The 24258-nt window shown below is 38.1% G+C and overlaps 2 protein-coding genes across 4 annotated transcripts in view; one reads left to right on the top strand and one right to left on the bottom strand.

The window, feature by feature from the left end:
* The window catches only part of LOC126378458 (uncharacterized), a 240106-nt gene that overhangs the window by 51421 nt on the left and 164427 nt on the right, over nucleotides 1-24258 (top strand). For 2 of the 3 annotated variants that reach the window (XR_007568080.1, XR_007568079.1), the window contains exons 4-10: nucleotides 1751-1857; nucleotides 4591-4739; nucleotides 5324-5404; nucleotides 5608-5757; nucleotides 6203-6350; nucleotides 6486-6624; nucleotides 8014-11107. Coding sequence is in view for 1 of the 3 variants with exons in the window: in XM_050026833.1 (XP_049882790.1) it covers nucleotides 1751-1857; nucleotides 4591-4739; nucleotides 5324-5404; nucleotides 5608-5757; nucleotides 6203-6350; nucleotides 6486-6624; nucleotides 8014-8210 (971 nt within the window). In the remaining 2 variants the exon portion in view is untranslated. Of the gene's footprint in view, nucleotides 1-1750; nucleotides 1858-4590; nucleotides 4740-5323; nucleotides 5405-5607; nucleotides 5758-6202; nucleotides 6351-6485; nucleotides 6625-8013; nucleotides 11774-24258 lie in introns of those variants that run through there. The other variant, XM_050026833.1, reaches the window with a different exon arrangement.
* Nucleotides 14575-24258, bottom strand: part of LOC126378343 (uncharacterized) — a 40844-nt gene continuing 31160 nt past the window's right edge. Inside the window, exons 9-15 of the mRNA XM_050026610.1 lie at nucleotides 22234-22339; nucleotides 21510-21591; nucleotides 20125-20218; nucleotides 19160-19549; nucleotides 18064-18635; nucleotides 17342-17502; nucleotides 14575-16976 (exon numbers count right to left, since the gene is read on the bottom strand). Of these exons, the coding sequence (XP_049882567.1) occupies nucleotides 15849-16976; nucleotides 17342-17502; nucleotides 18064-18635; nucleotides 19160-19549; nucleotides 20125-20218; nucleotides 21510-21591; nucleotides 22234-22339 (2533 nt within the window). The 3' untranslated portion in view covers nucleotides 14575-15848. The remainder of the gene's footprint in view (nucleotides 16977-17341; nucleotides 17503-18063; nucleotides 18636-19159; nucleotides 19550-20124; nucleotides 20219-21509; nucleotides 21592-22233; nucleotides 22340-24258) is intronic.

Genomic DNA, 24258 nt, shown 5'->3' with positions numbered 1-24258 from the left:
GGAATAGAAAAAAGAGTCTAGAATGACCAAGTGAGCGACAAACTCGCGCCATACAAGTATAAGCAAATAGTTCATACTTCAACTTTGCACTCCACTCGTCCGCAAACTTTACGACGCACGGAGCTCCGCATTAGTATATTAAGAGGTCGTCTTGTGCATTATAACCTGCAGGGCAAAAAAAAATACGTACGCAAAAGTATAGAATAGAAAATAATTTAAAAAACAAATCATGAATCTTGCGACGGAAAATTCCACTTGATATTAACTCAGAATCGTGGTCTGAATCATCTCCCTGAGTATTCGTTACGGTGTCACTAACACCCTGTATATATCCTTAAGCTTATGTTATGTGTTGTAATAGGTGTAGATAACATAACAGTACAAATCCTACCACATCACAGCCACCATAGTAACTCACTACGCAAGATGGCTTGCACGCAAGTAAGGCGCATGCGCGAACGTTCTCCCGTGTTTGTCGACATATTTACACCGGCCGGGCTCGTCTGTAACGATAATCAGCGCTCATCACTTGGTCGGCCAAGTAGTTACATACTTATTTAACACTTTCAAGGACAGAACGTCTACGGACGTTCCGATTCCAAGGTGACATACTATTATGAATCATCAATGACCCATGGTCTCTGTCCATGAAAGGGTTAAGAGCCACGCTCATGTCGGTGTAGCATTTTCCATTCCAGTCTATCAAAGGCCAATTCCTTGACTTCTCTATAACATACCTCTTATATTATATAATTCCTTGACATAATAATATGGAACACTTTATTTCACATAAACACAACAAAAAGCAACGTAAAGGAACTTTCCAGGCAACCTTCTTCACAAACAATATAGATAGCGCTGGAACCTTCGAATTTCATTCTATAGCAGCTATATGCATCTTTTTATCATTGTTTTGGGTATAAATTAGTGTTGCCGCTCGATAGCGCCCTATCGATAGTTTACCAAAACACGATAATATCGATAATTAATCGACAGTATCGACTCTATCGATAGTATCGATTGCAATTTTTTAGCGATACTATTGATAAGTAATGATACTATCGATAGTTAAAAAATGAAAAACTATTGATACTATCGATACTATCGGCCTATCGGTTGGGTAGATTTTGGCTGTTTACTATCGATAGTAAAACTATCGATTTCTCGGCAAGACTAGTATAAATGATGACCCTTGTTATTACACCCAAGCATTTTCCACCCATTATTATTCTGATCAAAATAAAGAGAAGCAATATTGATAATTACATAATTCTATACATACCTATCTGATCCAAATATCAAGCAACTTATCCTTATACAGAGTGTTAGCAACACTGTAACGAATACTGAAGGGGATGAATCAGACCATGATTCTGAGTTGATATCAAGTGGAATTTCCTGACGGAAAATTCATGAAAATTTTAGTAATTAAAGCACATAATAACGGGTTCTTACCGCGTTTAAATGGGGATATGAGACTCCCGATATTTCGACGCGCATTTAAACGCGGTAAGAACCCGTTATTATGTGTTTTAATTATGATAATAACCGCGTAAACTTAAAACAATGTGAAAATTTTAGTGTTTATTTTTTAATTATTTTTAATTCCATACTTTTTCGACGGAAAATTCCACTTGATATCAACTCAGAATCATGGTCTGAATCATCCCTCAAAGTTTTCGTTACGATGTGACTAACAACATGTATTTATTAGTTGTGTAATAAATGTTCCTCTGTCCACTCCTTTCAGACTACAAGCCGTGCATGCCGTACATGGAAGACAACGCCGCGACCTTCATGCTCGACCTTCAAGACCCTCACAAATGTGGGGTGACCAGGGTGCTTAATAAGATTACTGTAAGTATCAACATTTCATGTTATGGGCGATAGGCTGATCCCTTATCACCATAAGGTTCATCATATCCAGCTTACGACATCGTATCAACAGTGGCTGCAAGTTGTCTTTGATTACTTGTGGCTCTGCCCACCCCATTAGGGATTACGGGCGTGAGTTTATGTATGTATCAACATTTCCTTTTTTGTTTATTTTCATTTTCCTCTTACACTTAAAGTTACTTGAAAGAGATCTCTTTTAAAAATAAGCCCGCCTTTTGTACCTTTTTTGTCATTGATAACTGTACTAATGTGTACAAAGCCGTGGTAGCCCTGTTGGTAGCTTGCCTCTCACTTTGAGGTCGCAGGTTCGAATCCAGTACAGGCCTAAACCAATGATTGTCGAATTCATGTTTGGATCATTCAGCGGTGAAGGCAAACATCTTGAGGAAACCCACATTCCCGAGAAATGCATTTTCGCAGGTATATGAACTAACCTGTATTGGACTGGCTTTCCCTTCGCGGGTTGGAAGTTCAGACAGACAGTATCTCATCTATGTTTACAGGGTGTTAATGACGAAAAATTTTAGGGATGATTCAGACCATGATTCTGAATTGATATCAAGTGGAATCTTCCGTCGCAAAAGTATAGAATTAAAAATAATAAACGACGGAAAATTCCACTTGATACCAACTCAGAATGATGGTCTGAATTATCCCTCAAAGTTTTCGTTACGATGTCACTAACACCCTGTATACTACACAACTCTGCCCACCTCTTCGGGGTTTCAAGCGTGATGCTAGTTAAGTTTAAAATGAAAATAACTGAGAACAGGCAGGTGGTATCGATCGTAACACCTACATTAGTTATTAAATGCACCATTCGTTAGGTTAATACTCGTAGGTAGTTTCAATTGTTTTTTCCCGACCCCGCCGGCGTGGTCGATGATTTCCCTGAAAATTGATAACCTTTATTTTACCAATAGTTATTAGTTGATAGTTGATATAAGTAATCTTCTAATCTAAATCTAATCTAATCTAGCCTACAAGATCCCACTGCTGGGCAAAGGCCTCCCCTTCCTCTTTCCATTTATTTTTTTATAACTAATCTTACCGTAAAAAAAAACAATCAAGTGCTTATATCATCATCTCTCTAGCGTTATTCCGTTTCCACAGGGTCCGCTTACCTACTCTGAGGATTTGACAGGTCCGGTTTTTTACAGAAGCGACTGCCCGTCTGACCTTCCAACCCGCAAAGGGAAAACCAGCCCAATACAAGTTAGGTCACATACTTCCGAAAATTGTATTTTGTTTTCCTACATTTCTAGGGTTTTTTTCCGTTTCCAAGGACGCTGATACCGACCCCGCCGGCGTGGTCGATAATTTCCCTCACAGCGATTATCGCTATCGACCCTCTAGGGTCGATTAAATCTTTGAAATACTTATAATCCTGTCAGACGACGCCCCGAGCCGAGGTTCGCCAAAAGCCCTCAGGTCTGCTGTCTTAAATTTTGTACCGGGTGAGACCCCTCAGCGCTCCCCATTTGTCCGGCCAAGTAGTTAATACCATTTGCTTCTCGTGTAATTTGGTTTCGACGTTAATTTATCTTCGACCCAATTAATAGGGAACAAGATATTATTAAGTATCGGAAAATAATGAGTAAACCGTTTTGTCTATTATATTTTAGTTATATCCAGACAATCATCATCATAACATAACAAATACTTTATTGCACAAACAGGAAAAAACAACATCAACATCAACAACAACAATAACAACAACAACAATAACAACAACAACAACATCATCTCCCCAGCATTGTCCCGTTTTTCACACGGTCCGCTTACCTAACCTAAAGATTTGATAGGTTTTTTACAGAAGCGACTGCCTGTCTAACCTTTCCAGTCCGCGAAGGGAAAACCAGCCCAATACAGCTTAGGTCACATATCTTCACTAACATTATGCTTTACTAACACTAGAAAATAATCAATGGTGTAATCGTCCCAACAACTGAATCATAGTGGGCCCAGTTACCCACTATCAAATTAGAAAAGGGCAAATTCGTCCATGGGCCCAGTTTAAGACTGGGACGAGATGTCCCCTAAGCCATTTTTCTTTGTCAATACTAACAAACTATGGAAGATTATGATTCCGAAATAAATGATTATTTATTTATTTATTATTTATTTATATCTCCGAAAATACATTTCTCGGGAATTTGGGTTTCCTCGCGATGTTTTCCTTCACCGCTGAGCACGTGATAATCATTTATGATCCAAACATGAATTCAAAAACAAACGAGTTCCTTCAAGACATTATTCGCAATAAAAGTCTTTACGATTTTTGGACATTTTTGGTGTGGCCGTTGGACACTTAATGTGCAGTCATGAGCAATAATAATAATGTAATGTACCCACTTTAGGACTCTGTCGCACTAACATATTTGACATTTAGTAAGACTTACAGTTCAATTTGTCAGAAAAGTTAATGTGACATGGTACCAAAGTGTATACATAGTAATGCTCGTGACCGTACAGTCATGAGCAATATAATGTACCCACTTTAGGACTCTGTCGCACTAACATATTTGACATTTAGTGAGACTTACAGTTCAACTTGTCAAAAAAGTTAATGTGACGTGGTACCAAAGTGTATACATAGTAATGTTCGTGACCGTACACCATGGCGTTCAACATGTTAATGTAATTTTTTTTTTTTTTTGTTTTTTTTTTTTTACTTTGAATGCTCTTCTCCAGGGCAAGAGGACGTTCTACCACAAGATAGTGATAGAAGATACGGCTGGCGGGCGCGAGACAGTGACGGTGCGATGTGTAGTGACAGGCAAGCTGCGAGCGCTGGCGAGGAGAGCTGTTGACAGCTTCCCATTAGACTTCAATGAACCTGAGTGAGTATCGAAGGAATGATATTTTGGCGGCGAGGATGTGCTGCCGCCAAAGGATGTTTTCGGGATACCGAACTGAGCATAGTACCCCGCTAGCCACAAGTTGGTAGTGTGACTAGGGATCGACGATCCAACAGTGTTGTGTTGGAAGTTGTATAATGTGCCGCTGTGTAAACTTCGATATCGCGTTTCACGACCGCTTGAAGTCTGCATTATTGAATGTGGCGCCATCTGTTGCATGTGAGCGGAACTAGGTGGCCAACTAGTTGGGTCCGCTACAATATGAACCAGGGATGTTAGCAGCGTTGCCAGACGTCCCGATTTTGGCGGGACGTCTGTACGTGGATAGACGTCGTACGGCTATTGGTCACAGCTAAAGAATGCATTCCCGACTCGAGATCGCAAATTTGAGATCCCGCGGGATTAGAAATATCAATCCCGCGAGATCCCGAAATTTTCGGGAAATAAATTGTGTGGTGTAGATTGCAATGAATAACTAAAGCCTTTACCTCACCTCATCGGAAAGGAAAAATCCGAAAAAAGTAAAAATTTATTGTTTTTTTTTTAACTTTGTCTTTTTCTTGCAGAACTCTAAACATCACGAGATATGAAGAAGGAAAAGCCCCGGAGCCAATCCTTGGTGCTGTCGTGAAACAAAATGGAAAACAGTAAGTTTACAATCATGTTATTTAGTCGATAGGCTGATGGTACACATTTATAATTCAACCTTTTTTCTGGTCTACTTGCAAAGTTTCCCGGCCGACTTACAATGTTTCCCGACCGGCTTGCAATGTTTCCCGACCGACTTGCAATGTTTCCCGAACGACTTGCAAAGCTTCCCAACTTATTTAATATGATTTCTGTCTTCAAGGGTGTCTGGCGAGATCTCAGTTAGTCCCGGAACTCCTCTGTCGATGGAGATCTTCCTGGACAACGCGTCAGCTCCGGTGTACGGGCTTCAAGTCAGCTACATGCACGTCACTGACACTGGCAAGCAGCAGGAGACTATCATATTTAACGGGTAAGTTGTAAGTCGTACTTGAAAACTGACAAATTAGACTTATGAAAAAAAAATAACCTGAAAAACTAATCTATTCGTTTCGAGAAAGAATATAATTGATTCACCACTACCGTAGATACAGCGTTTGATACAAAAATGCAGCGAAAACTTGGCGGTTGTTTAGCTATACATTGCACACAACGTTGCTATATTGACAGTAACTTTGCGTCCCACTTATTGAGCGCTGATGTCCAATCTACGGTAGTAGTAAATCTATGAAGAATATGGCAAATATAATATATGTCTTATACTTCCTTAAAGATTCGAACAGTTTCGCAAAGTTGAAGTATGAACTATTTGCTCATACTTCTATGGCGCAAGTTTCTTCCGACCTCATTCTTCTTTTCCGTGATAATAACCAACAGACGTTATTATGCAAATGATAATCCATTTATTGCCTCCTCAGATGCTCAGTGGACCCGTATTTGTTCGACAACTTCGTAACAACCGACGGGGATGTGCTGTCGGCCAAATTCCGCGCGTTTAAGTTCCCAGACACCACCTACGTTCAGTTCAAGGGAACTGTTACTGTATGTCTGGATAAATGCCAGGGGGTAAGTCATCAGCCCTTTTTTTGACGTGACTTATTGTAGATTTGCCGCAGATGGCATTAACTACTAAGGCTCTCACCCGGGATGTATATAGGCTGTTTCTGTATACGTTTTTTTATCATTTTTTATTTTGTCCAGGTACAATGCAGCAATGGCGCCACGGGGTACGGCAGGCGGCGGCGAGCCATCGCGACCGGGGCCGACACCAACAAGGTGTATGAAGTGTCACTGACCACCTTCATCAAGGTCGATTGGACCGATGGGGACAGAGAAGCCGGTTAGTATTTGAGTCTCTTAAAAGCAACATTGGCTCATCGCTATCATTAATACACCTAAAATTTATATATTTATTTATTTTTATTTATTATTTTATTATTTATATTTTTATAATTATACCTAGATAAACTTGATTGCAATTTATTGTCATAAATAAATAAAGTGTTACAAAAAACACATGTCATTGCTTAAAAACTAGATATTAATTACACAATTGCTTCTATGCTGTTCTGGGAGCATATAAAAAACATAGAACACGTTCAGCTGCTTCTCTTCCCGGGCATGTCGTAAAAACCGACAGAGGGATTGTGTCCTCTAACATGATGGACTAATGTTATGGGCGATAGGCTGATCCCTTATCACCATAAGGTTCATCATATCCATCTTTGGACTTCGTATCAACAGTGGCTGCAAGTTGTCTTTGATTACTTGTGGCTCTGCCCACCCCATTAGGGATTACGGGCGTGAGTTTATGTATGTATGTATTAATTACACTTACAGTTTTTTATTTATTTATTTTATTTTATATTTATTTATTGTATAAAAGTTTATTTATTTATTCAGGCCACAAGCACGTGAGGGTGTTAGTGACTTCGTAACAAATACTGAGGGAGATGATTCAGCTCATTATTCTGAGTTGATATCAAGTGGAATTTTCTGTGTGAAAATTCATGAAAATTTTAGTGCTTCCTCTAAAAATTTCCAGCGCCATACTTTTGCGACGGAAAATTACACGTTTTCGTTACGAGGTCACTACATAACACCCTTTATAGCTTGTGGATTTGACAGCTGCTAAAACATTAGAGCCACAGTGGCCCTGTGGTACAGTCATGAGCAATATAATGTACCCACTTTAGGACTCTGTCGCACTAACATGTTTGACATTTAGTGAGACTTACAGTTCAATTTGTCAAAAAAGTTAATGTGATATGGTACCAAAGTGTATACATATTAATGCTCGTGACCGTACACCGGCTTGGTTCTCAAACGGGGAGCGCCAGTTCGAACCCCGGTACCGGACTTGCTCCAATGAGTTATTAATTTATCTCAAGTGCAGTTTTCACTAACACAGTTGGCTCGACCATTATAGACGGCGATACGGCTCACCTATCACGTTGATCTAACAGAAAGCTCGGTGAGGCGTGGGTACTTAGTTCATCTTGCGATGGATGTACAGTCATGAGCAATATAATGTACCCACTTTAGGACTCTGTCGCACTAACATATTTGACATTTAGTGAGACTTACAGTTCAATTTGTCAAAATAGTTAATGTTACATGGTACCAAAGTGTATACATATTAATGCTCGTGACCGTACCTCTGACTACCCCAATTGGGTTATAATCGTGTGTTTACGTTATGTGTTAACCCATCTCTTTGTTTCAACAGAAGATGTACTGGGTCTCCTCAAGAACCTGAAGGTAGCCAACCAGAGGCTCGGCGATGCCGATGGCACGGTTGCTACGGTTGCTGAGACCACGCAGAATATCAAACCAGCTGTGCAGGAGCCCATAAGCCAAGCGCATACCACCACAATTAGTCTACTGGCTCTGATTGCTTGCTTAACACTTGCCTTGGTCAAGTAAATTAAAAAAAAATCGGACAAAAAAATACATATTTTCCAAATGACTGACATTTGTCTAAAAAAAACAAAGTGAACTGAAAACATCGAACTTTTTTTTTAATGTAAACGAAAATATTATTATAGGCAAACCGCTGAATATTATAATTATGACACTTTTTAACTGATTTCACAATAATTGAAATCAAAACCAGCAAAAGCATCTGCATGTATAATAACCTGCCGTCGCGGTACGGTATTCGAGTCGCGTCCTGCGCGACAAACTAATATCGATAAACAAGCAGTTGATTTTTCTAAATTTGAATAGCAAATTGAACAGTTTTCTACAAAATTCATAATTTACAGTTTAATGAAATTTTAGTCGGATGACTTGAGTTAAAAATTGACAATTAAAATTGGAGTTTTGTTTTAAAGCTTTTATAACGTTAAAACGAACGACTTTACACATATAACAAAACGGGGCTCCCGCGGCCCTGTTCACCAAAAAAAAAAAAACAAAAAAATAGCTACATAAACAATAATAAGATATTAATAAGAAACGTCTTATACCGCAGCGGTTTGTTAATAAATCAAATCAAAATCTTTATTTGTGAATACAGCCGGGTGGGTCTGCATGACAACCGAGCCGCGCATGGCGCGAATTATATTGAGCGCTTTTACCAATAACGATACGAATGTTATCTACGTAGATGGACGTCAAACGGCTATTGGTCGAAGGCCTCAATATAAATCGCGTCGCGCGCGGCGCGGTTACCGTGCAGAGCCTACAGGTATACAAAAGGATGTTACATAAAATTATTACAATCTCTGTATTCAGCCTGTTAGTAGGCATACAAATAGTGGCTTATTATTTAAGTACACAATATTAAATGAAAAAAAATATACAATAGGATTTTAAGAAAGCTTTAAAACTCCAGTTTTCATTACCAATTTTTTATAATGAATTATATTTTTTTATAATCCTAATACAATATTAATTACTCTCCAAATACTAATAAATAAAAGAATTTAAAAATAAGAATATTTCTACACAACAGATGCGTGACGAAAAATATTTTAGAATACTTAATGAAATTGGTAGTTTCCAACTAGTCAAATCAGTTACTTTTTACTAAACGTCAAAACACGAAATTTGTACGAAAAAAGAACCACTGACGTCATAAAAAAACGTGACAAAATGTCGCAATTATTATTAATTTTTTCTTTGTTAAAACTCATAAATAAGTTGAATAGAAAAAAGAAAACGATTTGTCAGCTTTAGATCTGTCTTTATTTAGTAATCAGAATTTCATAATTTATCTTTGACCTCGGAAACTACCCAACTATAAATATGCAATTACTTCCATACCTTCCATACCATATTTTAATTAGGTAAACTTCTTTGTATCATAACTCATTTTACAGGCGCCCTTAACTTCTAATTTGAATAAAATCATAAATTTAATATTTAAAACTTAGCGCTCTATTCTCCCAGACTACCTCGAAAGGGACATAGCGCGAAGATCTCAAAATTTCAAAAGTACCTATTTGGAGTTATTCTTACCAGATCAAAAATATAATATTTACTTAAGTACTAACTGTATTTAGATTAATATTAGTTTTAATTCAAAGTGATGTATAATTAATTAACTATGATATAAGTGCCTTTTGTTTTAACTGTGAAGCCAAAACAGACAGACATCTTTTTAAATATTAACGAAAAATATATTACTGTAATAACCACGGAATATAAGAAAAAGGTTGGAAGGGCCATGTGTGAACAAATAATTCATACTTCTACTTGGCACTCCAATCGTCCGCAAACTTTACGACGCACGGAGCTCTGCTATAGTATATTAAGGTCTTGTGCATTTTCACCTGCAGGGCAAAACATCAAATATCGACTATCGTGCAAGGAGATCTCTCCTTATCACTACTCCTGAAAGCTAAAATTTTAGTCATCATCATCAGCCCATAAACGTCCCCACTGCTGGGGCACGGGCCTTCCCTATGGATGGATAGGGAGATCGGGCCTTAAACCATCACGCAGGCCCAGTGCGGATTGATGGTTATTAACGACTGCTAATGCAGCCGGGACCAACGGCTTAACTTGCCTTCCGAAGCACGGAAGAGCTCGAGATGAAAACTTTTTTTTTGTGGTCACCCATCCTATGACCGGCCTTTACGAAAGTTGCTTAAGTTCAACAATCGCAGACCGAGCGCGTTTACCGCTGCGCCACCGAGCTCGGCTAAATATCAAAAAATACTTTTGTAAGTAGTATGCAGTATCTTACATAATTATGCAATCTTCTTCTACAACAGTATCAACAATTTATTCTATAAGTAGCATACTATAAGGTGCATAAAATACAATGTAATTTTGTGACCTTAACGACCAATTTTTTGGAGGTTAAAAATGGCAATATTCATTGAGGAATTGCTTCAATATGGCCTTTTTTTCTCCCCCTAACTTACGTCACTTTAGCACCAATTCTGTTTTGGCACCATTTTGGCACTAATAAAAATAAAATGCTAACGCATTCCAACCCGCTAGTCTTATGATAAAATACTTTACACTTAAGAAATAGAAACAAATGATAGTTAAGCGTTCATCGCGAAAATAAGTCAATGCTATCTCACTCCCACTTACACGATTTGTCATAGACAGAAAGAGACAAATGAACTTTACAAGTATTTCCTTAAAAATACCGAATATGAACTTATTTTCGTGGTTCTTCACCCATCTGATGAAATTGAAAGTATTTATATTGGCCATACGTCTTTTTAGATATTACTTTTAAGATATTTTGGTGTATAAATAAGACTTTCTTGTATTAGTTGTGAAATGAAGACAAATTTGACTTGTTCTATCAATTAAGAATAATATACCTACAGTTAGTGAAATCGTCATGGGAGGTGAAGGTTTTGGCGAGAAGAAGAGAGGAATGGCGGTTACTCCACCGACAAGAGCGCAGCTCTTAAATAGAGAGAGAGTGACATCGTAACGAATACTGAGGCAGACGTTTCGGACCATGATCCTGAGTTAATATTAAGTGGAATTTTCCGTCGCAAAATGCATGATTTCTTTTTTGTTTTTTTTTTTATAATTTCAATTCTATACTTTTGTGATGAAAAATTCCACTTGATTAACTTAGAATCATGGTCTGAATCATCCCTCAAAGTTTTCGTGCACCGAACACCGTGTATATTTTTAAAACGTCTCAAATATGCTATATTTTACCGAATGTAAGTACAACTAGTATGATAAAGTCTTAATTGGGTGTCTTTTGTAGTATTTTTAATTTACCATTACTTATACCGAGTTCTAACGCCTTTCTCACACCGATAGTAAGTAACCGAAGCGTAAGATTATAAGAAATTCTATTCGGTCCTCTTCGATCGTTGTGAAATATGCCTTACCATACTTCAATGTGAATTAATTTCTAAAAACTTAGATTTATTTATTTCTGGTGCTTCATAAGTAAATGTTTTTAATTGTCCTTTTTGAATTACATTTACAATGCTTTTTGTACATTTAGAAAGAAAAGATTAACGAGATTAAACGAAAATAAATAAAATTAATTTTTATTATTTAGTTTTATTTTTTATCATCTTCACCACCTTCCAAGTCTGGTTTGTGACTAGTAGTTCCAAAAAGGCCACATTGAAGCAATGGGGTACGTTCCAATCGACGTTCCTCAAATACACGATAGATGGCGTTGTTCACTTTTAACGTGATAATTACCTATTTTCTCATTGCTGGGGTACATAATTATTCAGGAATGTAATGTAGAACACATACTATAAAACTAATTGTTGCTTGATATTTGGATCACATTATGTCTAGAAATCTTTCAGAATAATAATATGTGGAACTTGTAATTCTTGGTGTAATAAAAAGGGTCATAATTTATATCCAAAAACAAAGATAAAAGATGCATATGTCTGTTATCCATGAAATTAGAAGTTTAAACGAAGAAAAAACTTATCAACGCCATCTATCGTGTTTTTGGGGAACACCGATTGGAAAGTCCCTTATTAATCTAAAAAGCGATATTGCAATTTGACATTGCGCATATAGGTAACGGCGCAATATCAACAAATGTGAAATTGCAAAATTTCTTTTTTAGATAAATTGCTTCAATGTGGCCTATTTAATCCCCTTAACTACTGTCAAAAGGATAATAAGTAAAAAGCCAAACTAACGTTTCAGTCTTTTAATAGAACCATTATTACAACTGATTGATCTAACAATATACAATACATCATACTGTTTAATACAAAAACATTACCTATTCAAATACTTACTTTAACATTAAAATACATTTAAAAGCGAAAATAATAATGCGAGACAATTCAGTTATACAACAATTAAAACATGAACAGACAATGAAAAATAGAATTATTATTATATTTTTTATTTTTAATATGAAATTCAAATTATTTATTTCAAAATTATTATTTTTGAATTATTTTTAATTTTAACGCTTTGGATCTCCAAAGCTTTAAAATTTATTTTTTTACGAATCTGAATATTCTGAATACATTTTCACAGAAAATTTAAAATTGATAATTTGTAGCAGAAAAATCGATTCTATTTTAATCGTTATCTTTAGCCAATAGTAATTTACTTAATATACATTATTAATTAATACTACATTTCCTACAGACAAAAATATGAACAGTTACAATATTTTTGTATACTTGAATTATTTTTATTTTATTAACAAATAAGGAGCGGCATCAGTACTGTTATTTATGAATTTAAGTTATTAGTTCTTATCCTCATTGAATTAAGATTTTATTTTCATTTGATTTAATAAAATAAAATATAATGAAAAAAGTGCCTTTAAGACACTATAAATCATCTAGAAAATATGTATGATGCTTGATGATAAAATAAAAAATTGAGACAAGTATAAAATGCCGATTACAAACATCTTAAAAAGTAACTTCTAACATTTATTATTTACAAAATATATTGCTTAATATGGAAGATTATATTAAAAATACATACATGTATTTTACAATACAAAAGTTTTCCTATACAAAAATTAATTTAAAAAACAATAGTAAACGTAGGCAAGAAAATAATGCTGTATTATAAAGTTATGTTGAACGAGGCACCAATTAAAGAGTTATACAGCTGTAACGTGATAATTATTACCTTAATAGGCTAGTTTCCAACTAGTCAAATCAGTTACTTTTTACTAAACGTCAAAACACGAAATTACTATAGAATTTGTTTGAAAAAGCACTTTGTGACGTCATAGAAAAACGTGATAAATTGTCGGAAATATTATTACGTTTTTCTTGTTTAAAATTCAAAAATGAGTAAAATTGAAAAAAGAAAACGTTTTTCGTTACTTTTAGATGTGTCTTTATTTAGTAATCAGAATTTAATAATTTATCTTGAACCTAGTACACGACCCAATTCTCATAGCTCGGGTACAAGTACGAAAACTTCATCTAATTTAGCTCGACAGCTCTACCAGTGCCATTTTTCACTTACAATAAGTTCAAGAAAGGGATGGAAATGTTGAAATTATATAAAAAATATGAAAATGGCAAAATTAAGTTGAATTAGTGGTTGCCCCAAATAAGTAGTAATTAATTTAAAAAATATGTAACTTCCACTCGTCACGTACAAGATAAATTCTAGTTTGGTCTTTCGTTAATTAATACAATACAAACATCTACTTGTACGGTCACGAGTACTAATATGTATACACTTTGAAACCGTGTCACATTAACTTTTTTGACAAATTAAACCGTAATCCTCATTAAATGTCAAATATGATAGTGCGACAAGGTTCTAAAGTGGGTACATGATATTGCTCATGACTGTACGTCTAAATCCTAACAAGAAATAAAAGGGGGATATCTTTCTAAACGGCTTGTCTATCTCTCAATGATAGTACAGTACAATACAATACAAAAACGCTTTATTGCACATATAGGCACAACAACAAGGTGTGTCGCGCTGTCCGGTACTTACGTGTAACGCGCGGGGTGAAGCTGATGCAGCGAACTAGTTTTTGTGTACTTCGCTTGCAAGTGTATAAATTCCTACCTACATGTTCTTTATTTATTGTACCTATTTGTTCGAGCATGATATTATGTTGCAAATTGGAAGCGACGATGGTGAATGTCGGTGTACGGACAAACCAAAGTTGGTTTTTGTTGCACAGTCAATTGTAATTGTGATTGTTGTTGTGTAATGTTATGGGCGATAGGCTGATCCCTTATCACCATAAGGTTCATCATATCCAGCTTAGGACTTCGTATCAACAGTGGCTGCAAGTTGTCTGTCTTTGATTACTTGTGGCTCTGCCCACCCCATTAGGGATTACGGGCGTGAGTTTATGTATGTATGTATGTATGTCAATTGTAAAAAAATGTATTAAATACTGTACTTATTTTTAATAAATAAATAATAAAATAAACATTAAAAACAGAAGTGACAAGAGAAGCACAATGGCCCCGATTCCTGCAGACACCTCCTAATTTTACTTTAAGTTATACATGTCATTTTCTTATAAACCCCCTAAATTCCTAGTTAGACAGATACTTGGCACATTACTACAACATTAACAGATTACTGGAATATTGGCAAGCCTGAGGGATCACATACAATATAACGACATACCTTTTACCTAATAACAATATAAGTGGACATTCACGAGATCCAAAAATACTTAAATAATCCTTTCATTATATTTCATACAAAGTTGTAGAACTGTGAAAATGAATTAAAATAATTTTAAGCGGCTCCTAAAATCGGTACCATTAAATATTTATTAATTTTAGTGTCATTTGAATATTACGTAAACATCAATGTTATTAAATGAAATGAAAAATGCTATTTTTAATTTAATAAAATAGAGAACTGTTTTCAATGACCATTGGCAAGAAGGACAATAAATAGAAAAATAATTAATATTTTTAAGAGTATTATTATTAAAAGTACCTTATTTTGGCAGTGGAGTCTTTCTTGAGAAATGAGCATTTATTATTAAATTCATTTTTATTTACATAAGTAAATATACAGGGTGTTAGTGACATCGTTACGAATACTGAGGGGGATGATTCAGCTCACGATTCTGAGATAATATCAAGTGGAATTATCTGTCGCAAAACTCATGAAAATGTTTTCTGTTCTATACTTATGCGACGGAAAATTCCACTTGATATTAAATCAGAATCATCCCCCTCAGTATTCGGTGCGGTGTCTCTAACACCCTGTATAATATTAATTCCAAATATAATGCACTAACTTTTAATCAACTAGGTACTTAAAATGTCACAGTCACGGAAACAAATTCAATTCAACATTTGAATTTTGTGTAAATAAAATTTCAAACATAATTATTATTACTAATTTGAAATTCAAAACTAGTATTCACATTTTATGAATTCAAAATTATGAGTTATATTACCGTAATAAAATACTGCGGAACTAATCCCATTCGTTTTCGTATAATGCAGAATTACCCGTCGAATCATTTATAAGAATTCAATTGTATCTCAGTTAATTAGAATTCAAATTCACTACAAAAATAATTCATTCGCCTAGAAATTCGTAACCACGTACAATACCTTCAAAGTTCACTTACAGTCACATTACAGTTTAGTTACAGTTTCGTCACAGTTTAGTTACAGTTTAATCTGTAACTTGCTTCTCTGAGCCACTTTGCCACCCTGAGTCCATGGTATTAGTATCACTATAGCAATGATGATGGTTTGTTTTTAGTATCTCTTCCTTTTCTTCCCGCACTGGTTCGTATTGTGCGTCGGGGCCGAGGCATTTCGATGTCTCTGGCTCGTTGGAATATACTTGGTCTTGCCTATCATCGTCTGAAAGTAGGGACTCTTCAGTCTTAGGCGATAGTGGTGATATTGCTGGAGCTACAAAGAACTCTTTAGAGTCCGAGCTCGATTGTCTGGGATGTTCCTTAGACAGTATTTTAGGGCTAGACCGAGGCATACGCAAGGGACTATCATTTCTGATGCTAGAATTCAAATCCGACATTCGCCTGTCTTCAAATCGGTCGCTGAGGCGGGAATCGTTCATTCGTTCAACCATCCGGTCGCTTCTATCGTTTACTCGGTCTGAGATTCTTGACTCGTTCATCCTCTCACTAATGCGAGATTCGTTCATTCTCTCGCCGAGTCTTGACTCGTTCATCCTCTCACTAATGCGAGATTCGTTCATTCTCTCACCGAGTCGTGACTCGTTCATTCTCTCGCTAATACGAGATTCATTCATTCTCTCACCGAGTCTTGACTCGTTCATCCTCTCACTAATGCGAGATTCATTCATTCTCTCAATGATTCTCGACTCATTCATTCTCTCGCTCACACGAGAGTCGTTCATCCTCTCACTTATTCTCGAATCATTCATTCTTTCCATCCTCGGCTCCATCCTATTATCAATCCGTTCGTTCAATCGATCAATAACACATCGCTCATTCAAGCGGTCTCTCGAATCATTCAACCTTCCTTCCATTCGTTCAATCCGCTCACTCATTCTCATTGAGTTGTTTAGCTGTTCAATCTGTTGTTCTGTCAATCTGAGGGAGTTGTTCAGGTCTTGGCGTAGTTTTTCTTGGTTCTTGAGGTGTTGGGCGTGTTTTTCTTGACGTGGGCGTCGTTTGGAGCCCACTTGGGGTTGTGGGCGCTGTTGGCGAGTTAGCGTGAACGACCCCGTGTCGGATTCCGAGGTTGATTCTGGATGATTCTCGATTGTTCCGACTAAGGCTGAGACGTTTGGATTCATGCAGCATTCCGCCTGGAAAGAAATTTCACAGTTAGCTTTGCGATTATTTTTTAACAGAGTTAACATACACAGCCTAACGTCCCACTGCTGGATACAGCCTCCCTGCCGTCAACCAACCGGAGGGGGTATGGAGCATACTCCATCACGCTGCTCCACTGCGGGTTGGTGTAAGTGTTTTAACAGAGTTGTAATCTTATTGTACCTTATTGTACATACATCAGCGAGTAGTAACCGAGAATGGCTCAGCGTGCCTTCCGAAGACAGGGTGATCAGCCTGTAATGTCCTAACCAAGCCATGGGTCACAAAGTGATTTTTGTGATATGTCCCCACTGGGATTCGAACCCTGAACCTCCACGAAGGCCGTTAGGATGTGTACCTTGACGGAGACGTTGCAGCAGCTGGACACATCGGCGAAGTACACCTCGGACTCGGCGTGGCGGTGGCAGTCCTGCGCACACGCCCGCACCGGGGAGCTCTTGTCGTTCTGGAAGCCCAGGTTCTCTTTGCCCAGCTTCTGGTGCTCGGCTTGCTCTGACACTGGAATTTAATTCAAATATAATCATCATCATCACATCATAGGTATGGTAGTCGCAACTGATTCGAAACTGACTCATTGCGTTGCTTTTGTTTCTACTGCAATTAGGACTTATCTATGTTTACCAACAGGCATAGTTGAGCCAACATACTTGGACAGTATAAAAAAAAACACTTATTTAAGAGCCACACTCTTGTCGGTTTAAATAGCATTCTCCATGCTACTTTTTTAGTGAAAAATAGGGCAGTGGTTTCCCTCTTGCCTTCCGCCCCGCAGTACTCTGTATGACGCGAGTGGGATGGCGCCCAGAGTAGTCTATTTCAAAGCCGTATTAGCCAAATTTATTATATAAATAAAAAATATATACAGGATGTTAGTGACATCGTAACGAAAGCTTAGTTGAGTAGAGAGTAGAAAGAGTTGATATCAAGTGGAATTTTCCATCGTAAAAGTATCGAATTTAAAATAATTATGAATTCGAGAATCATGTTGCCAATTGCAAATGCGTCTTTAAGTATTTTGTTATGCCGATAACGAAATAAATTACAACATCGTTTTCTTACCTTTGCTAACACTTTTCTGATGCAAGCACTCGATGCCCATAGCGTCATCCATACGACAATCCCGGTGAAGGTTCCCAGCACTCATGCCCAGGGACCTCTGACATCCCCTGTAGGGGACCAGGTGACCCCTAAGCGTATTAAACCTCCCCTCTTGAGCTATATGGCCCATTTCAGCTTGCAAACGAGCTAGCTCATCCGGAGTATACATCTGAGCTAAATGAGCCAATTCAGGGCTCAGATGACCTAGCTCCGGGTTTAGATGAGTTAATTCCGGGTTTAGACGAGTTAATTCCGGGTTGAGACGAGTTAGTTCTGGGTTGAGACGAGTTAATTCTGGGTTGAGACGAGTTAATTCCGGGTTGAGACGAGTTAGTTCCGGGTTGAGACGAGTCAATTCCGGGTTGAGACGCATGTCAGGTAAGGTTTGTTGTAGGTTGTGTTGTAGCATGTATGAGTTGCGGCAAGAGTGGGGTTGTATGTTGTGGTCGTGTATGGGTATGGAGTTTCTGTGGACGTCGATGTGATGGTGGTGGAGAAGCGTGGCCGCTGCTGGGTCTTGGTGGAGATGGTGTCTGGAAATGGAGAAAAATAGAGATTACTTAATTATAAAGATACATCTCATCTTGTACGTGTAACTCTATGGTCCAGTCGTTCAGAGAGGTCCCGGGTTTGAATCCCAGTGGGGGCATATCACAAAAATCACTTTGTGACCCCTAATTTAGTTAGGACATTACAGGCTGATCACCCGATTGTCCAGAAGTAAGATGATCCCAGTTTCGGAAGGCACGTTAAGCCGTTGGTCCCGGTCCCGCCTACTTATACCCACTCACTTATTGTAGATTTCGCATTGGCATCAGCTACTTGGCCGGACGAATGGGGAGCGCTGAGGGCTCCCACCAGGGTTTGCATCGACCTTCACGCATAATTCTATTCTTCCTCAGCTTATGTCCTCTAGAGGGCGCTTTCTACCACCGGACAATCAATGTTGACTTCTGACAAGCGATTTAGGAGGGAACAGACGTACATACACACATACATAGCGGTCACATATAACCCTCCTTTTTTCGCCGCAATCGGGAAAATACTAATGTCTTACCTGCTACCACTCCTTCCCTGAGGACTGTACGGTGGCGGTGGGCCCCAGACGCCGGTCTGAGCGTCAAAACTACCACTAGCCTCCCCAAACCCCTCTTGGAACCCAGTCTGAGCGAACCCAGTGCTCTGAGCAAACGCGCTAGCAGTCTGAGCAAACGAAGCAGGATTCTGAGCAAAGGAGGCAGGATTCTGAGCAAACGACGCCGAGTTCTGAGCGAAGTTTTGAGTGAACGTGCCGGAGTTTTGAGCGCGTTGGAAGGGGTTTATGTTTGGAGGGTAGGTGCGGTCTTCGTAGGGGGTTTGGGGCGCGTTCTGAGGAGGAGAGTCTGTGTCGCAGAAACCGTAAGCGCTGTCGCCTGACTGGGGGACGCCGCCCATACGGCAACGGGAACTGTGGAAGAGAAAATATTTTCAGTACCTAACATAACACCTAATATGTAAGGTATACATAACAAAAATCTCACGTTTTCATCCCAATTGGGGTCGTCAGAGGTATGAACTGAGTACCCACACAATCCAAACTCATAAAGTCGAATTGATTGCTTTAATGATAGCAATATTGCTGCTTGACATTTGTGAATTTCACTGCGGCCTTTTTATCTCCGAAGATGGATTTTTCTAGCCATGGTAGCCCAGTTAGTAGAACGCTTGACTCTCAGTTTGAGGTCGCAGCTTCGAATCCCAGCATAGGCCTAAACCTATGCTTTTCCAATTGGTTTTCGAATTCATGTTCGGATCATAAATGATTATCACGTGCTGAGCGGTGAAGGAAAACGTCATGAGGAAACCCACATTCCCGAGAAATGTATTTCGTATGTGACCTAACCTGTATTCGGCTGGTATTACTTCGCGGGTTGGAAAGTCAGACAGGCAGTCGCTTTTGTAAAAAAACCGGACCTGTCAAATCTGCAGGTTAGGTGAGCGGACCCTGTGAAAAAAGGGATAGTGCTAAACTATTGCACTCACTTCTGACTGTTACTCCTCGGCCAAGGAAACCAGCTCCATGCAGAAGTCTTGCGGCCGGTGCCGGGGTTCGGAGAGTACAGGTTGCCTATGCGACCTGCAAATATCATACATGTTTAGTGGAAACGGTTGGAAAAACGACAAAACAGGATGAAGAAAAAATTTATAAAATTGTATTATTATAATAAAATTGTGACCTGTTTATTTTTTATAGTTTTAAAATCTTTATTATTTTTAATTTTTAGTTTTTATTTACTGAATAATAAATACAATCATTTCAATTATATAATAAAAAAAGTAAAAGAAAAGTTAAATGTTTTTGAAAAAACAAAGAGATATTTATTTAATGTGTATTATTAATATTTTGAGGCCTGTGAGGTGTCTTGCGATGGATGTACTTCTGACTAACCCAATCGGGTAGTTTCCTAGGTCAAAGATAAACTATGAAATTCTGTTTACTAAATAAAAACAGATCTTAAAGTGACAATAATCTTTTTCTTATTCTATTTAACTTATTTATGAATTACTTATAAAAAAGAAATAATATAAAAATAATAACAAAAAAACCAAATAATAAAAAAATATAATAATTAATTAATAATAATATAAAAATTATTAATTTATATATTATTTTAGAAAGAAATAATTATAAGTGCGGCATTCTGTCACGTTTTTCTATGACGTCACATGTTGCTTTTTCATACAAATTCCATAGTAATTTCGTGTTTTGACGTTTAGTAAAAAGTAACTGATTTGACTAGTTGGAAACTAGCCTATCGGGATATAGTTGTGGTTGTGAGCTTATGTTCTTATTAAATATTTTTATAATAAATAAAAATAAAATACTATAATTTATTTGCCCGCCGCCGGTTTGGTTTAGCCGTTGGTCCCGGCTACTAGCCGTAAAAACACCACCAACCCGCAGTGGAGCAGCGTGGTGGAGTATGCTCCATACCCCCTCCGGTTGATTGAGGAGAGGCCTGTGCCCAGCAGTGGGACGTATATAGGCAGTTTATGTTATGTTATGTTTTTTGTGTGTTTTTTTTTTTATTTATTTGCCCAATATACGCTAATTTTAATTTTAAATGAGGACCTCGCTATTTCCCATCCCAGGTTGAGAATAAAATCGAGCAGAAGTTCAAAGTTAAACGGAAGACACATACACATACATACATAAACTCACGCCTATTTCCCACCGGGGTAAGCAGAGACCATAGAATTCCATTTGCTCCGATCCCGACACACTTCTCCTGCTTCCTCCACATTCATCAATCGCTTCATACACGCACGCCGGTTCAGAGCAGATCGTACTGAACCTTTTCTAAGGACATCTCCAATGTGGTCAATGTAAGTCCTGAACGGAAGAAAAAAAATAGAAAATGCCTTACCTGGAGCCCAGAATCGATGCTGTAGACTGATGTCCCAAGCCGGCTGCGAGGGGTGACACTGGGCACAACAGCTGCAGTTGCTCTGGAGAAAATATGACAAAAATATAACACAATAAAAAAACCTTACTTTTTTTCTTCCGACTCTACTTTATGAAACCAATGAGGGACTTTTCAGGCTACGTTCACGAAAAACAATAATGATTAGATTGTTTTAAGTTTACGCGGTTATTATCATAATTAAAACACATAATAACGGGTTCTTACCGCGTTTAAATGGGGATATGAGACTCCCGATATTTCGACACTGTTGCAAGTGCCATGATCACGGGATGACTGATGAGATTGGAGTGGAGTAGGTAGATCCATAATATTCTACGGGCAGACATATCTACCTACTCCACTCCAATCTCATCAGTCATCCCGTGATCATGGCACTTGCAACAGTGTCGAAATATCGGGAGTCTAATATCCCCATTTAAACGCGGTAAGAACCCGTTATTATGTGTTTTAATTATAATAATGATTAGTTCTAAAAAGATCGGATCACTAAGTTGAAAAAGATTAAAACGAGTAAATAGGTAGGTGCACAGACCTACGATTTGTACTTCAACAACTCGCCCGGCTATCCGATGAGGCTATCAGAATCATGGTCTGAATCATCCCTCAAAGTTTTCGTTCCGATGTCACTAACACCCTGTATTATAAACAAAATATTATAAGTCACCTGCACAGGTCTCCCAGCAGCCTGGGTGCTCTGCCCCGTCGATGGCCGGTACAGAGACCGGCAGCGGAGCTCCAGTTGTTCCCAGTACATCTTCTTACGCTCGTGGCTGCAACGAGAAAAAACATAGTGATCGGTAATACCCGGAAAAAAGCATAAACTTTTTTGTACCCATTTATGGGTTTGCACTTAGCCCCAGACTTGCCCGAAGGCATTGGCGAGGCCTAAAATGGAGCGAGCTCGCCCAGAAGGTGCCTGTTCACTCTGGCCTTGAAAGCACCCGGGTTATATGCATTCGGAAATACAAAAGACGGCAAAGAATTCCACTCCTTAACGGTGCGCATAATTAAGGACGATGCGAAGCGCTTTGTTACCTATTGAATAAAGATATTTTTGAATTTTGAATTTGAACACTGAATCGTGGTCTGAATCATCCCTCAAGTTTTCGTTACGATGTCACTAACACGCTGATTATACTTTCTAACATCTGCGATACAGGGGAAACCCTAGTGCAGGACCCGCTATTAACTTGTGTTCATTTTACTCTATTTGGTCTTTTTGGGACCTTTAGCGGCTCATTAGTAACCCTCACACCAGGGTTGATGAGGTTGGTACTCCACCTCACAAGCCACACGATAGAAGACTTTATTATTACTAAATTACTATTACTTATTAGGACTTTTCAGGCTTGAATCACCTGATTGTCCGAAAAAGTAAGATGATTCCGTGCTTCGGAGGGCACACTAAGCCGTTGGTCCCGGCTATTAGCCGTAAAAATACCTCCACCAACCCGCATCGGAGCAGCGTGGTGTAGTATGCTCCATACCCCCTCCGGTTGATTGAGGAGAGGCCTGTGCCCGGCAGCGGGACGTATATAGGCTGTTTATGTATATGTACTATTACTTATTACCTACATATTTCTTTAATTCCTTCCAAAATCCACTATGGAGTTGCGCCAATAACACCCTTCTAAAGAGGTCGCACTATTGACTATTTGACAATAGAAATCGTTAACACCCTTCGCGAATAAAGAAGTAAAACCACGTTGCCTAAGTAACCGACTTGTTTAAGGCCGAACCAGGTTACATATACAGGCATAAATTATATCTACTTCGCTATTTCACACCTTAAAGTGTGAGGCATAAGGAGAGGTGTCAGTTTTGAGACGGTAGGTGCAAGTTTGTCCGTTATTATAAGGTTGAGAATAGGGATGTTCGATAAAATGATATGAGTGAGACGAACTACTCATATTACAAAATACATAAGCTCACGACTGTATCCCAATTGGGGTAGTCAGTAGTGATGTGCCGGATCGTTAAAAATGTATATCCGCGGATACGGATCTGAATACGGATATTTAGTGTAAAGATCCGCGGATACGGATACGGATCTTTATTTTCTTAAAAAAAAAGATTAAAGTTTTAGTTATTTCATTGTTATAAAAGTGATATTTTATCTTCCTTTCATTATAAAGATCTATCTATCTAAATTTTTGCAATATAAAGGTGTCAAATATTTGATTTAATTACCTGAAAAGGATCCGTAAAAGATCCGCGTGAAAAGTAACGGACATGGATACGGATTTTTCTTTTATCTCGGATATCCGCGGATACGGATACGGATATTCGGAACATCACTAGTAGTCAGAGGTAAATCCATCGCATGATGAACTAACTAGCGGGAATATTCCCGGGAACGGCACATAACTGGACATGACTCATGACTCACTTTATTTATTCAACAGTAACATAACATAAGCTCACGACTATATCCTTATGGGGTAGTCAGAGGTACTTATCGCTAGATGAACAAGTACCCACACCTCACCGAACTGTCTGTTAGACCAACGTGATAGGTGAGCCGTATCGCCGTTTATAATGGTCGAGCCAACTGCACATTGATGATTTTTAAGTCATACCTGTCACTTTATTATCCGCCGAAAAGGAAAGGGACGGGTATTCGACACATGCTAATTTTGTAATGTCTGTAATGGTCGAGCCAACTGTTTTAATGAAAACTAGTACTCGG

This window comes from Pectinophora gossypiella, chromosome 26 (genome assembly GCF_024362695.1).
Source record: "Pectinophora gossypiella chromosome 26, ilPecGoss1.1, whole genome shotgun sequence".
In the NCBI taxonomy this organism is placed as follows: Eukaryota; Metazoa; Arthropoda; class Insecta; order Lepidoptera; family Gelechiidae; genus Pectinophora; species Pectinophora gossypiella.
This window is presented reverse-complemented; position numbering and strand designations above follow the sequence as displayed.